We start from the raw sequence: 16009 nt of genomic DNA, 5'->3' as shown, positions 1-16009 counted from the left end.
GCTTTGCCCAGCTTGAAGCCTTTGCAATTTAATCCCACCAGCTAAATATAGATACCAACTCTAACAACGGGAATTCAGGAGAGCTAGTTTGGAAAGAAGAGTTGTTCTTGCAGCTGTTATAGATTGAAGGGAACAACTGGAACTTTTAATCACTAAGGAAACAACTAAAACAAGAGATTTAAATGAAGTGGGAAGCTTTAAGATACATAAAGCATTAGAACATATGCCAATAAAGGCACGTTTAAAGAAAGTGTTTATTGAGGTAACAGAAAACTGAATCATAAAAATGAGTCAGTCCGCTAAAAATGGTCTAATGGCAAACTCCTTGGCTGTCTGAATTAATGATGCAAAGGTCAAGAATATGAGGTGAGTTCATCTGAATATCATAAGCAAAATCCCTTTTCCAATTACTGTTACATACAAACATTTATTTTCTACTTAAAACAGTGGTATTTACAATTTTCTTTTCGAAGTGGGAAACTTGAAGACTTCTGCTTATGTATCATTATAATTTAAAGAAAACCTTTAATAACAATACCCCATCATAATTGAAATAATAAATGCAGAGAAACTAATTTTCTAAGACCTTCGAAAAACTAGAATTAGTACTGAGTTACCTTATAAAGTTATTTAGGTTATTCATACTCTGCCTTTCTCTACAAAGGATGTGATGTGGCAAACAATTATAAAACAAGTGAAATAAAGGCAAAAGGTTAAAATGGATCAAGTCCAGAAAGAAACAGAAATAGTTAAAAATCAACATTAATAGTTAAAAATCAACATTAGGGAAAGAAAAAACTCACATGATTACTAAAGATATTCTGTGATTTTACACGTTGAAGATAATCTTTCTCATTAAAAAAAAAGTTAAAATACAAATGTAACTCCATGAAAATGATGTTATCAACAGAACACAGCAAAATCAGGAAGAAATGCTATGTCACCTGCACAACTTGGAAAACAAGCCTATTCAAGGGAAAAAAATATAACTGAAATAATAATTTAGGTAGTTGATAATAATAGAACACCCTATTAATTACAGAATATAGAAGTCATGATTTGAAAAAAAATTTTTTTTTTTTTTTTTTTTTTTTTTTTTTTTTTTTAAATTTTTATTTATTTATGATAGTCACAGAGAGAGAGAGAGAGAGAGAGGCAGAGACACAGGCAGAGGGAGAAGCAAGCTCCATGCACTGGGAGCCCGATGTGGGATTCGATCCTGGGTCTCCAGAATCGCGCCCTGGGCCAAAGGCAGGCGCCAAACCGCTGCGCCACCCAGGGATCCCTGATTTGAAAAAAAATTGATCTTTTGTTTAGGTGTAGATGATATTGCATACCTCTTCATGACCTATTTTATTATAAAATTATACAGTCACATTTTCTGAACTCAGAGGGGCTGCAGAAATACTGTGTACTTTCAAAGTTTGGTACTCTTAAACCTGCTCAAAAGAATATAAGCTCCATGAAGACAGGAATTTTTTTTTTGGTTTGCTTTGTTCAGTGTTATAGCCACAGGACCTTGTGTCCTCCACAAATATTTTGTCAAATGAATAAATGCCCCCAGATCAGTGAATTGTGTGTTTTTAAATTTCAAGGCCTCTGTCTATGAGTAAAGGTTTTTTCCTCTTATTTTACATCACAGTGAAGTCAATGCTACTGTCAGCTGCTAAAACAACAGCTGAAAGAAGAGCTCATTGACTCTTTTTTCCATTTATAGATGTCACTAAAGGTTTTAACACACTAGAAAAAACTAACAGCTGCTCCCTTGTTTAAACAATAAATGACTCATTTCTCTCTACTCGTAGCTTTCAACTAACATTTGAAAAGATTAATGAGTCAGATGCAAACACCACGATATGACATTTGAGATTCCTTACTAGTCAGCAACTATAAAGTCTGTTTTGCTTCAAAAGCTACTTAAACATATTCCTGGCAGTATTTTGTGATCTGTGTAAACTTTTTCTTCCCCTTAATGTAGGTTATTTATTATAACACCATCTCTTAAAAACGTACAAATCCCTTCCTTTTTAAATAAAGAAACCAATGTATAGCTTTTATTCATTGATTTTAATTAAACTCAGGTTAGCACTTGGTTATACTATGTGTTTATGGTTGTACATAGTGTTGCATCTTATTTTATGTTTTTACACACTCATTCCTTTCCCTCTAGAGAAAGAGGGCTCCTTTGGATAATTTCAATGATTTGACAAAGGTTCCTTATAATGTTTTATACCAAAGCAGTGGCAAAAAACAGAAGCCAGAGAAGTTTCCAAATTGTAGCTAACCAAGAAATCAGAGAAAATCCTATTTTTGAAAACTTCAAGGAAGTTTCAATGAGTACATACACGGAGAAAGTCAATAAAAGAACTATTTATTTACAAACTATTTAAAACTATTTCTTTACAAAATAAATGTATTCTTCCCAAAACTATATTGCAATTATTTATAAAATAGTGCCCAAAACACTTATTACATAGTGATTGATATACTCCAGAGTTAATGTAATTTTTAGGTTTTACAGAAATGATCACTTAAACATGACAAGTTTAAGGGTTGTAATTTATGAGAGTTGACTTACATTTGGAGCTATTTGATAATTTTTTAAACCAGATTTTTATAACTAAAAAGACAGTATTTTATTATTCCATAATAGAATCTTATTCTTTTAAATAATACTTTCAAAACATTAAATGGTGCTGCATAAATTCTTTATTAAAGCCAACATGATACACTCATTTAATATCTGCACTAATTTACAAGCATTAGGTACAAAATAAACATATTTACAAACCAGATACATTTTGATTACAATTTTAAATATAATTTTTAGAAAAGTGGCAATAAAATCTTAGATAAATGAGTTTTTCCTTAATCATTAAAAAATTCTTTCTTAAAAGATTTTTCTGTAAATGTAAAAACTATTCCGTGCCTTATGGCAGGCGACTAGTATCTTTAATCTTGAGATATCTTTAAATAGAAATCCAGTTCAACTCAAGATCAACTCATTACTTCCCAAAGTCCCTGTAGGGTGAATCCATCCTTCAATTTCTCTATTGCAAGCCCCAGTTCTTCTGAAAATACAGGTTCACGATCTTGTTGCTTTTTGGGAGGTAAGAGGATGAGATGGGAATATAGAAGGTGGGCAAGGAAGAAGAAAAAAACAAAAAATAGGTTTCACATAAGTTTTGTGAATACTAAATTGTTGGAATATAGAAAGTTTTTTTCATATACTATAGATAAAATGTCCTTACCTTATTGCCATCAGCAAAATATGCCTATAAGACAAAGAAAATTATATTTCACATACTTGACATATAATAGGTTAGTGAACTAAGGAACAGGTAATTTACAGGACAATTATGTAACTAAGTGTATTTTACATTGTTACAGTTTTTCTAATGGTCTTAGCACTTAATCTTTACTATGCTAGTAGCAGATTTCACTTCTTCTGTCAGTCATTAGTAATGATTACAAGAGTTATGCTTTGAGCTCCAAAATATTTGTTTTGTAATAAGTATACAATTTGGATTGTTAACTTGAAAGGAGATAAAAAGAATGATCTAGAAGCTATAAAATGTCATCTCTACTTTTGTTCAGAAGAAGGTGCTGGCAAAACAAAAAGCAATCAGTACTTCAATGTGTCAGCAAATGCTGTAGTTTATAATTAAATATTTTACACTAATTTCAGACTTGCTTAAAAATATTTATTTCCAGAGAGGTATATTGGTCAGATTTATACACTACACTACATAGAAAGCATTGACATTATTTTTGCTATAAAATAATACAAATTTGGAAACAGGAAAGCTCATTGTTCAAATATTCTTTTTAAGATCATATACCAATAAATTGAAAGGAAGTCCATCTTATAAAGATTAATTATGAAAACTATAGATTTTAAATTAACTTAACTATTTAACCTGTTCTATTATTCTAAGGTATGAAAATTTTTTCACAGATCTGAAATCCTTTGAATTATTTTGTTCTCAAACTAGTTCCTAGTTTGGTAATTTAAAAGTAATTTCACACAAAGAAAAAATCCTTAACTTAAAAAAAATTACTTTCCAACTCATGTTTAAGATAACTCTCAAAAGTTGCAAGTTCCATGGTGTTTTACACACTTAAGCCATTACTTAATTAAATCTGACTCAGATAAAATAATCATAATAAATTTAGTAGTTTTTTGTCATGCTCACCACAAAAGCGTCTGTATGATCATCAGAGTCAATTTCTACATCATCTTGAATCTGTTCAACCGTCAGAGCTTCAAGGGGCTGAGGCTAAAAATCAGCAGACGTTAAAATGTATCAAGGAAAAATAAATAAATAAAATGCATCAAGGAGACAATATTAATTAAACAAATAATTTTAGTAAAATATGCTGTGAGAATTGTAAATACTTATAAAAGTATAAAACAATTGAAAACTACTCAAGTCTTAGAAAAATCACATTTATATTCTATTAAAACTAACTTTAGTAATAAATCAGTTAAACCTAAGCTTTTAAATCTGAAGTCAATATCATCAGAAGTATTAAAATGACAAATTTACTAATCTTAATATGATAGAGATATCCTTAGAGAAGAAACTCTCAGTGAACTTTATCTTATTTTCTTTCACATGTTTTTTAAAAAACTAAGTTTGGATAATAGCAAATTTTCAATTTCATTTTACTCAAAATAGTCATTAAATAGAATTTGTGAAAAGTAAAAGAACTAAGATTTAGATGGACTATCCCAATGGTAAAGCAGAGTAAAATATGGTGCTGATATTAATTCATTATTTTTCAAATGTTTTAGTATCTTGGTATGTTAGGCACTATGCTAACACTAACATGGGTAAAAAGTCCCTGCCCTACTCATGAGAGGTTTGTAATCTAGGGCAGGGGGAGTGGAGCAAAGGATAAAACACAATTATGAGTAACTAAATATTAGGTTGAAACATGAAATTATCATTTTTGTGAGTCAGAAATGGTCAAATATTAATAATATCATGGTTCAACCTATGAAAAGTAGGTTCAACCCTTGAAAAGTAGTTGTAACAAATGCAATATCTATTATAATAAAAAGTTTAGAGACAGCACAACTTCTGGCTTGTGAATCCCAGAAACTTTTATGAAGAAAAGACTGGTACGTAATCTACGTCTTTTAGGATGACAGTGACTTCCATAGGTAGGATTAGGGAAAAAGGTATTTCTGGCAGAGGGAACCAGCATCAACAAAACTGAGAAACCACAGAATGTGGTTGAAGAATGATGAATAATCCAGTGTGGTCAGAATAAAAGAGTCCAATGAGACAGAAGCAGCTATGCAGGGCTATCATACTGAAAAATCCCAACAAGCATCATTCACAGTAGTCTATGTGTACTATGTTCTTATAGTTGGGCAGTGTGCAGCCTCCATAAACAGACATGGTGGCTGTGATGTAGGCTGGTGTCTACTGAAATTCCTTAATACCAGCCCAAAGAATTCAGACTTTATCTATAGTTAATTTGTGGGAGGGTATGTAGAGTAGAAGTGTATTGCTTGACAAGAGTGATCTGATCCCCTCATCTGAAGATAGCCTCAATGTTTCAACCACGTTGAGTTGTGTGACTGTGAACAAGTAACCTAACCTAGCTAAGCCTCATCTCTGTAACTGTGAGATAAAGATAATAATAATACTATACTTCATAGTACTGTTGGGAGGATTAAATGAAACGATGCATATAAAGTTCTTAGAGCAGTGAATGGGAATAGTAGGGTGTTCAAAGCAGTCTTTCAACATCTATGAATATTCACTAAGCCCTATTATGTGCTAGTTCTGATTGCTAGAGATATAGTGGTTAAAGAAAATAGATGAAAATCCCTGACTTCATGGAGATTATTTATAGTGGAGAAAACTGATGAGTGTTACTAAAAATAAAGCAAGCAAGCAAGCAAGCAAGCAAGCAAAGATAAGGAACAAAAAAATGATGGAGGCTGCTGTTTTAGATGGTAGTCAGGGAAGACCTCCCTGAAGAGGTAGCTTTGGAGTAAGGGCTTACATGAGATGACAGAGTGAGTTATCATGCTGGTTATTATTATGTACTGGGGGCCAGTAAAGAAGAGAAGAAATGAAAGGTAGAGGCACTCATGTGCCTGGTATTTCATGGATATGATCAATAACTTCGTGACGATTATCTTAATTTTAGAATGAGAAAACTGAAGCTCAAATCTGCCTTGAATTACAAATTAATGGTGAATTTGGGACTACAGTCAGGCTTGCCAGGTTCCAAGGACCATGCATGTTCTACAATATTATTATGGAAGCAAAAGTAATAATAATAACTGTAGTTAGAATGAAAAGAAAGGAATAGAAAAAGGGAGTAGACTGGATGATTGAATGTATAAAATAAAATAATCAGGAACATAAAAATGAAATCTCTGAGGTTTTGAGCACAGCTGACTTTACTAATGCTAAATATAAATAAATGGAAAATAAGTAAATTATGTACATCCTGATGTATCAGCAGGATGGTGTTTTTGAGAAAAATGATAGCATTTTAGGTATGCCAAGTTTGAGATACTCAAGTGTCAGTGTATCTTATAGACTTGGAAAATTATTTACCTAATTAAATTACTAGGATAAACTTTTTTTTTTTAAAAAGACTTTATTTGAGAGAGCGTGAGAGAGCACAAGCAGAGAAGAGGGGAGGCTCCTGCAGGAGGCCTGACATGAGGCTCAATCCCAGGACCCTCGGATCATGACCTGAGCCAAAGGCAGCCGCCCTACCGACTAAGCCACCCAGGCACCCCTAGGATAAACTTTTACTTTATTTTTTAAAGATAGATAGATAGATAGATAGATAGATAGATAGATTCATTCATTCATTCATTCATTTATGATAGACACAGAGAGAGAGGCAGAGGGAGAAGCAGGCTTGAGACTCGATCCCGGGACTCCAGGATTGCACCCTGGGCCAAAGGCAGGGGCCAAACCGCTGAGCCACCCAGGGATCCCCAGGATAAACTTTTAAATGAGAAAATTCAATTTAGGTTATTTGGAATGCTCATTTATGTGAATATACTCAAGAATATTTAGAACCATACTGATCTGAGAGAATGTGTCAAGACCAGAATAAAAGATATGGGAGTCATCTATAGCAGTATAGGTTGAAGAAACTGAAGGAGGGGTGATACTGCAAAGGAATACACAAAGAAGGCAGAGTGAAAGGGAGAGTGGTGAAAGCAGCACAGGGTGGGAGGAAAACATAAAAGGATGATTAAGACATGGAAAACATGAGTGTATGTATAACACAGCACAGCAACCCAGAGAGAAGTTTCAGCTGGAAGGGAAGGGGAATGAATATATAGAGAATATTACAGGGAGAGAAAACACTATCAAGCAGTGCTACTGGGCAAAAAGGGTCTGTTTGAAGTCAGAGGGTGTGAATTTGAACTTAGCTGCCCAGCGTATTTCCTGATCTTCTCTGGTCACACGTTGCAGTCCAAGAGAAGAGATACAGATAATATGGGTGATAGGGCTCCACATGCTGAGTACCAGCAGCGATGCTGCTGAAAGAGTGGGTGGCAAGGGCACCATAATAGTGAGGGTGCCTGCAAAAGAATAGACAGCAAGGGAACCTGTGGTAAGAGTGGTCAGTGAGGGCACCAGAGACAGAACCTCTAGCAGGAGTACCACTGATAGAGCCGATAGTGAGGACATCCCTCTAATGCAGTGGCTGGTGAGGACACCAGTGACAGACCAGATGACAAGGGTCCCCTCTGGAGAGGCTAAAGAGTAAAGTCAAAGGAGGGATGATGTGCCTGGAGAGTGGGGTGGGTTTGGGAAAACCCAGAGATCACAAGGAAAGCAAAGAGCAGAAATATGAACATGATATTAAACATATTTTATAACCAATCTGGCAGTCATGAGGAAGGTAAAGAGCAGACACGTGGGTGTGATATTCAAAATATTTCATAATTGGTATGGCACAGGCACTGACGAATAGGGGGTGGACCAGGCACACGGAGAGAGCAGACTCCTGGAGCTGCTGTACTGTGGGGCTCTGTGGGAAAAGCCTGGTGCCTGTGAGGCCTGTAAGGTTTGTCCAAATGCAAGTGGGAGGCAGAAGTGGAATAAAAGTAAAGCAGAGTGAGAGACTGACATTTGTCCACATCAGCGGAGTCTTGCACATGGATACCTGTCTCTGGGTAAACTGCTCACCCAGAAGGGTGGGAACGAATGACGAAGCAACCAGCGAGCAGACAGGTGGCGCCGACTGCGGATGGCCAAGAGGTCACGCTCACTGAACACAGTCTGTATATGAATCATTTTAAACACGGTTCAGAATGAAACTGTAGGCAGTGTGTTTATATCTGAATTTCATAGATTGTGTAAAAGCAATTCAGCAAACCCTGTGTTTTACATACGGAACAAACTACCTTTTCTTCCATCTCATAATCCACTCCAAATATCGGACTAGCAGAATAGACCTTGTGAAGTGAGTTGATTTCCTTAACTGATTCTTGTAGTTTTTCCACAGGATCTATTTTAAAGCCAAGAACATATCCTCCACTCTGTAAGAAAAAAATAATGAAAAAACAAAAAACAAGCCTGAGGAATGGTATTCACAGTATAGGATAAACTAGCTCTAATGTCCTTATTTCAGAGCACCACAGGTAAGCTGGTTTTTTAATTAAGATTTTTGTGATGAAACACGTAAAGCATACACAAAAATAGAAAAAAAGAGCACAATAAGTATCCATGTAGTTATCTTCCAGCTTCAACAAGTAGAAATATATAGTCAACTTTTTAGCCTGCAGTTTTCCCAAATCTCCTCCCCTTGCCTACTCAGGATTATTTTGAAGCATATCCAGATATCCTATCATTTCATCTGTAACTATCAAAGGTGATATTTTAAGATAAAAAAATACTGTAGATTGTGAAGGCCAATGGAACTAAGTTTTTTTTGAGCTAGACCTTGAAAAGGAGTAGACCATATCGTAAAAGAAGAAAGGGAATGGCCCAGCTGAGGCTAATTCCTTGAAGAATTCGGAAAGAAACTTGACCATGACAGGTTGTTGTTAAAGAGTGTTAAAAAATTAAATCGCATACTGTGAAAGGTGAGACCATATGCTTTAGGTTGAGAGCATATACTTTCGAGTTCAAATTCTAGTTTTACAACTAGAAATTTACAAATTTACTAACTACATGATGCTGAGAAATATACTTTCCTTAATCTTTTAAGCCTCAATTTTCTAACCATAAAACAGTTACCAAATTGTTGTATTAAATAAAATAATGTATATATGACATTTGATACAGTTCCTGGAACACAGTAAGCACTCAGTAAATGGAAGCTACAAATCTGCAGGCAAGGGGAAAGGAATAGACATTCATATTTACATTTAGAGTTTAGAAGAGCAGTGATTTTACAAATAAGTAAATGTTTTATTTAAATGTATTTCTGCAAAGATCTGGCCTAATGAGACACAGCAACTATAATTAGATACAGTATAATCTGCATATGAGGGTATAAAATCCCAGTGGCATGTGTGTGTATATTTGTATATGACTGTGCTATTCAATGACATTCTTGTGAATCAGTCAGACCTGAATCAAAACCTATCCTCACCACTTACTAGTTGTGAGACTGTAGGCAAGGTTCCTAACTTCTCTAGGCTTCAGTTTCCTTTGAATATAAAATGGGGAGAAATAGTAACTGTATCATAGGGTGTGTAAAGACTGAGATAATGCATGAAAAGTACAGTGACTTTGTCATTAAAAATGATCATAATGATAATAATGGTTATGTATACCCAACAAAGAAACATAAGCAAGATTCTTCCTGTGTGGACAATTACTATATATGACTTTAAACTCTTTATTTAACTTCATGTCACAACTAACAATCTTCTTAGATATAAACTGCTTTACTATATAAATAAAACTAAAAATAGAGACTGTCATAGTTTAAAAAATCTATTAAAGATTAATACAATTATAAAATATCTTACCTGCTGAGAGCTTTCTATGACAAGAGCTAAACCAAATTTTGAATCTCTAATCTTGATTGAACGCTAGATGTAAAATGAAAAAGAAGAAAATGCATGCTTTTATGATCTGATAGTAGTGATTCTACAGCACAAACAAGTTTTCAACTTGTACACAGTAACTGTGTACATAATCTAAAGGACAGAATTCTCCCTCTTTCCTTCATTATATTCCCATAGAGATCAAATAAATGAAAATGTTCATACTAGAAGTAGGCAGCAAACTTGTAAGGTAATGCAAAGAAGACATCTCTGAAATACGCACAAAGTTATGACTCACATATCCCCCACAATCAGGGAGTCTAAAACTTTTCTGAGTATTTTAAACCAGAGGCCAGCAATCTTTTAGTACTGGAGAGCCAGTGTCTTTTGTGGTTCCCAAGGCTGAGTTAGTTTTTAAAAGTCACATGAATATGACTGTCCTAGTGACAGACTGTGATGATATCAGGTTGCAAGTTGTTTGGACCAGGCTGGATTCATTCCAGGGGCCATGGTTGGTAACTGTATTCTTAAATAACAAAAAGCGTCCTATTTGAAGAACAAAAAGCACAAGGTTGTTTACTACTCTGTAAATTTTTTTTTAGTATAATATGTCAGGCAATGTATGTAAATCATACAAAACAGCAATGAACAATACAGACAGCAGTTTATCAAATACCTATGTAGCCTCAGTCTCATCTTCCCAGCCACGGTTATATATTCCTCCTTTTCTTTAGATGGCCAGAAACCATTTTCTTCCTATCAGATTCTAGGATTTCCTGCTTAATTCTACCAGACTGAAAACTCCTTTTTGACAGGAACTGTGTACTTGTTAATGATCTTCATGTCTATATCGCTAGCACCTAGCAGAGTAGGTGATAAATATTTGGCAAAGGAATGATCTGGATTTTCAAGTAACTCAGATATCAAACAATTTAGCCAAAGATAGGCTTGGGAATAGTTTGCAAAGAATCATCCTTCTTGTAAACTAAAAGGTCTTTTAAAAAAGGACATTTTCCAGCCATCACATACATTGTGTCTACTCAATAAATTTTTGTTAATGAAACTGCTTAGTGTTAAGACTACTTATATCCCACAATATGGGCAATTATCATAGAAAAACGACACAGGATTTTCATTGGCTATTTCTTTCTTTCTTTTTTTTTTTTAAAGATTTTATTTATTCATGAGAGACACAGTTTGAGAGAGAGGCAGAGACCCAGGCAGAGGAAGAAGCAGGCTCCCCACAGGGAGCCCGATGCGGGACCCGATCCTAGGTCCCCAGGATCACGGCCTGGGCCAAAGGCGAGCACCAAACCGCTAAGCCACCCAGGGATTCCCTTCATTGGCTATTTCTATGTTTCATCTAACTTGCACTATTTCCTATACGTAATTTCCTTATGTAAAATGAAATTCTTCAGTTTATTAGAGTTTACTATTTGTTTCACTGAATCACATACTTATAGTAGTAGCAACAGCAAAAAGAACCACCTTTACTCTCAAAACAAATCAGTCTCAGACGTAGTTAGTTCTTACTCTGGATTTTAACAGCTTTAATTGAACTTAAGCTAAAATCATTATCACTAAAACCTATCTTGATTCCTTTCACCAAACCTGTTGTATAAATCCAGCTTGTATTACGTGCTGTATTTGAATATAGTGAAAACAGCTCATTCACAGAATTTTTTTTTTCATTCACAGAATTGAAGAATTCATTCTGGCTTTATTTTATTTTTAAAGATTTTAATTATTTATTTGAGACAATGAGTGAAACAGGGAGACGGAGAGAGAATCTGAAGCCAATTTTGCACTGAGCACAGCGCCCAACGCAGGGCTTGACCCCACAGACATGAGATCATGACCTGAGCTGAGACCCAAGAGTTGGACACTTAACTGAAGCCACCCAGGCACCCCTTCATTTTGGCTTTAAAGGCAGAAAGTGTTGGGATGCCTAGTGGCTCAGTGATTGAGCATCTGCCTTCAGCTCAGGGCATGATCCTGGAGTCCCAGGATCGAGTCCCACATCGGGCTCCCTGTATGGAACCTGCTTCTCCCTCTGCTTATGTCTCTGCCTCTCTCTCTCATGATAAAAAAAAAAAAAAAAAAAAAAGGCAGAAAGTGTCAACAGAGTCAAAACAATGTGTGTGATCTGTGTGCCAAAGCCATGCAAAGAACCACTATATATACCTGCTTCATAAAAAGGTTATGGAAAACCTTAGTAGCTAATGCCTTCTGACTGGAATCTAAGAAGGACATATCTTAAAACAAAACAAAACAAAACAAAAAAACTGACACATCTTAATCTGCATGGTGACTATTAAAAACTTTAAAATCCAGTATATTTCTTTTTTTCTCAAAATTTTATTTATTTGAAGGTGGCGGGGGGGGGCGGTAAGAGTGAGAAGCAGTAGGGAGCCCCGATGCAGGGCTCAATCCCAGGACCCTGGGATCATGACCTGAGCTGAAGGCAGATGCTTAACCCACTGAGCCACCCAGGTGCCCCTAAAATACAGTATATTTCTCTCTTAATAGTAAATTGATAATGGTTGGATTTCCCTTGAATGTAAGTACAACTGGGTCTTTTCTATGTTGAAATTATAAATTATCAACATTTTATTTTTTTAATTTTATTTTTTTAAAAGATTTTATTTATTTATTCATGAGAGACAATGAGAGAGAGACAGAGACACAGGCAGAGGGAGAAGCAGGCTCCATGCAAGGAGCCCGATGTGGGACTCGATCCCAAATCCCGGGATCACACCCTGAGCCGAAGGCAGATGCTCAACCGCTGAGCCACCCAGGTGTCCCAAATTATCAACATTTTAAAAGTCTGCTCTCAGCAACACTGCTGCCACTTAAAAAGGGAGAAAGAATTCATTTAATCCTGAAAATTGTAGTATTTATTTATTTATTTATTTATTTATTTATTTTTTTTTTTTAAAGAATTTATTTATTTATTCATAGACACAGAGAAAGGCAGAGACACAGGCAGAGGGAGAAGCAGGCTCCACACAGGGAGCCCAACGTGGGACTCGATCCCAGGTCTCCAGGATCACACCCCAGGCTGCAGGCGGCGCCAAACCGCTGCGCCACTGGGGCTGCCCAAATTGTAGTAATTACTGAACATAAATTATTCATTCTACATTGAAATAAAGTCAGCAAAATACATGTACTTACAATTTGTAGATATGGTATACTGACGTTAAAACTGTCATTCATATTTGCATGCCACACAATTCTCACATTGGTAATAAAAAAGGTTCCTAAATTTCCCTGGAAAATATGAGATATATCAATGACCATTTGTTTGAATACTCTTTATTTTCTAAACACCAGAATAGTTCTGATTATCATGGTAGCAGAGAATACTAGAATTGAGTAGCACGGAGTATTAATGACTTCATTATTCACTGGACGGAAGAACAATTAGATGACTGAAAGCCTGGATTCTGAAGTTAGATTCTAAAAATTTATACCATCAATACTTACCAGTTTTCTGACCATGGGAAAATTTGTTCTTGGTGCACTGTGTCCCATGTAAAATGGAGATTTGATTAAATAACCCCCATAAATAAAGCCCTTATCACAGTGTCTGGCACATAGTAAGCATTCTGCAAGTGTTAGATCTTATTACAACTATTGTTCCAAACCTGGCATAAGACAAGGGAGTTGTGGTAAGAGAAAGACAAAACATATGATAACCCCCATTAGTTCACAAGAGATTTTTATGGCTCTTTAACACTGACTATAAATCAAAACTGTTTTCCAATTATATGGCCCCTAAACATCTACTCAAAATTACTCCAGTGTGATAGCTAAATGGTCTAAAAAATCTTTAGGACCTAATAATACATGGTACCAAAATTAGCCACCTCTACCTTTTATCTCTATCATTATCTACCTTTACCTCCACCTCCTTCTTACCATATACTGCCAGAGGAATTTATTTTATACTTTGAGATTGGGTATAAAACATTAACTTACAAACCCCAAACCTGAAAAGCTTTCTTCTGGGATGGCCAGGTGTGAAACATCAGAAAAGACCACCTATTTTTTTTTTTTTAAGATTTATTTTTATAAGATTTTATTTATTTATTTATTTTATTTAGAGACAGAGAGAGAGAGAGAGAGAGAGAGAGAGAGAGTGAGTAGGGGAGCAGAAGGAGAAGCAGACTCCCCGCTGAGCAGGGAGCCCAAAGTGGGCTCGATTCCAGGACCCCAAAATCACGACCTAAGCTGAAGGCAGATGTTTAACGAACTGAGCCACCCAGGAGCCCCCTCTTTTTTATTTTATTTTTTTATTTTGTTTTATTTTATAAAGATTTTATTTATTTATTCATGAGAGACACAGAAAGAGAAAGACAGATACATAGGCAGAAGGAGAAGCAGGCTCCATGCAGGGAGCCCGATGTGGGACTTGATCCCAGGACTCCAGCATCATGCCCTGAGCTGAAAGCAGATGCTCAACTGCTGAGCCACCCAGGTGTCCCAAGACCACCTATTTCTTAATTATAATTAAGTTAATAAACACACGTGTAAGTGTATGTTTCCCTCCTCTATTCTCATCTTGCAAAAATTTGTTATACAAAAATTTTAACTCCCTTATTCCTGGCCCACGTCCCATTACATAATACTAAGTCTAACTTTATAAGCAATCATTATTTATGTCACCACTTCTTTTCTCTTATTTTAAAAGAAGACAGCAACCCGCAAAACTCTCAAGGATCTTTTTAAAAGATTAAGAGGGCATATTTTATTTTCAGGAAACATGTTAGGTTGACAATAACATCTCTATTTTCAGTAAAATACTTCTGATAATCCAATCTTAATTAATTTAAACTGTGAGGTGTGGTGCTAGATGGTAAGGATCTAACTATGAACAGAATAATTCCACCCCTACCCTTATAAAGCCTACAATCTAATGTGGGTACAGGCAAGCTCTGCATTTTAGAGCAGGAATAATTTTTTTAAGGTTTTATTTATTTATTCATTAGAGACACAGAGACATAGGCAGAGGGAGAAGCAGGCTCCCTGCAGGAAGCCTGATGTAGGACTGATCCCAGGACCCCCATCTGACCTGAGACAAAGGCAGTCACTCACAAGCTACACAGGCACTCCCAGAGCAGGAATAATTTGAAGTGGTAATTAAGTACAGATTGTAAGCAACACACAGAAGGAACCTTACAAAAAGTGACATCTAAGCTATGACCTAAGGTCATATCATATCAAGGGATCTGTAAACTATGGTCAATGGGATAAATCCGGCCTGCTGCCTCATTTTGTATGGCCCAGAAACCAAGAATAAGTTTTACATTTTTAAATGGCTGGAAAAAAGTCAAGAGAATAGTAATTCACGAAACATGGATATTGTATGAAATTCAAATTTCAGTGTTCATTGTCAAGTTTTATTGAAATATAGCCATGCTCACTTGTTGCTATGGCTAGTTTCACACTACAATGCAAGTCTGAGAAGTTATGACAGAAATGGCATGACCTACAAAGCCTAAAATATTTACCATCTGGCCCTTTCAAGTAAAAAGCTTACTGATTCCTGACGAGGACTATTTAGATGTAGAGCTGTCTATATACTTTAGAACCATTATCAGAGTTTAACACTAGAACTTCTCAAATGAGCAGAATTTAATTACAATTTAAGTTTATGATTCAATATTTAGCAAGAAGCTCTTCATTCAAATGCTACAGCTTTACCTCCGTGGTTATCAGTCTAACATAGGTTGTAATATACACAAAGCCTGAAAACTACTTAGGTAAGAGAAAATTTTTCTTTAGAAATTGATGTGTTACTTATTCCCACTTATATGTTTCAGCTGGTTATAGCTTCAAGACCAAATGAGAAGTTATGATAATGAATGTAGGAATCACCAAATGAATTGTATGTTTAATTCCATAAAGACCAGACTTTCTTTTTTAAAAATATTTTAAGTAATCTCTATACCCAACATGTGGCTTGAACTCACAACCTTGATCAAGAGTAGCATGCTCTTCTGACTGAGT

At 35.5% G+C, this 16009-nt stretch overlaps 1 protein-coding gene across 2 annotated transcripts in view; it reads right to left on the bottom strand.

The window, feature by feature from the left end:
* Positions 1-2355: 2355 nt before the first annotated feature.
* BBS5 (Bardet-Biedl syndrome 5) overlaps positions 2356-16009 on the bottom strand; it is a 26569-nt gene continuing 12915 nt past the window's right edge. The window contains exons 7-12 of one of the 2 annotated variants that reach the window (XM_038584753.1): positions 13172-13267; positions 9980-10042; positions 8405-8539; positions 4197-4280; positions 3252-3275; positions 2356-3099 (exon numbers count right to left, since the gene is read on the bottom strand). In XM_038584753.1, coding sequence (XP_038440681.1) covers positions 2998-3099; positions 3252-3275; positions 4197-4280; positions 8405-8539; positions 9980-10042; positions 13172-13267 — 504 coding nt within the window. In that variant the 3' untranslated portion in view covers positions 2356-2997. The remainder of the gene's footprint in view (positions 3100-3251; positions 3276-4196; positions 4281-8404; positions 8540-9979; positions 10043-13171; positions 13268-16009) is intronic. The other variant, XM_038584754.1, reaches the window with a different exon arrangement.

Source organism: Canis lupus, chromosome 36 (genome assembly GCF_011100685.1).
Source record: "Canis lupus familiaris isolate Mischka breed German Shepherd chromosome 36, alternate assembly UU_Cfam_GSD_1.0, whole genome shotgun sequence".
NCBI classification, from domain to species: Eukaryota; Metazoa; Chordata; class Mammalia; order Carnivora; family Canidae; genus Canis; species Canis lupus.
This window is presented reverse-complemented; position numbering and strand designations above follow the sequence as displayed.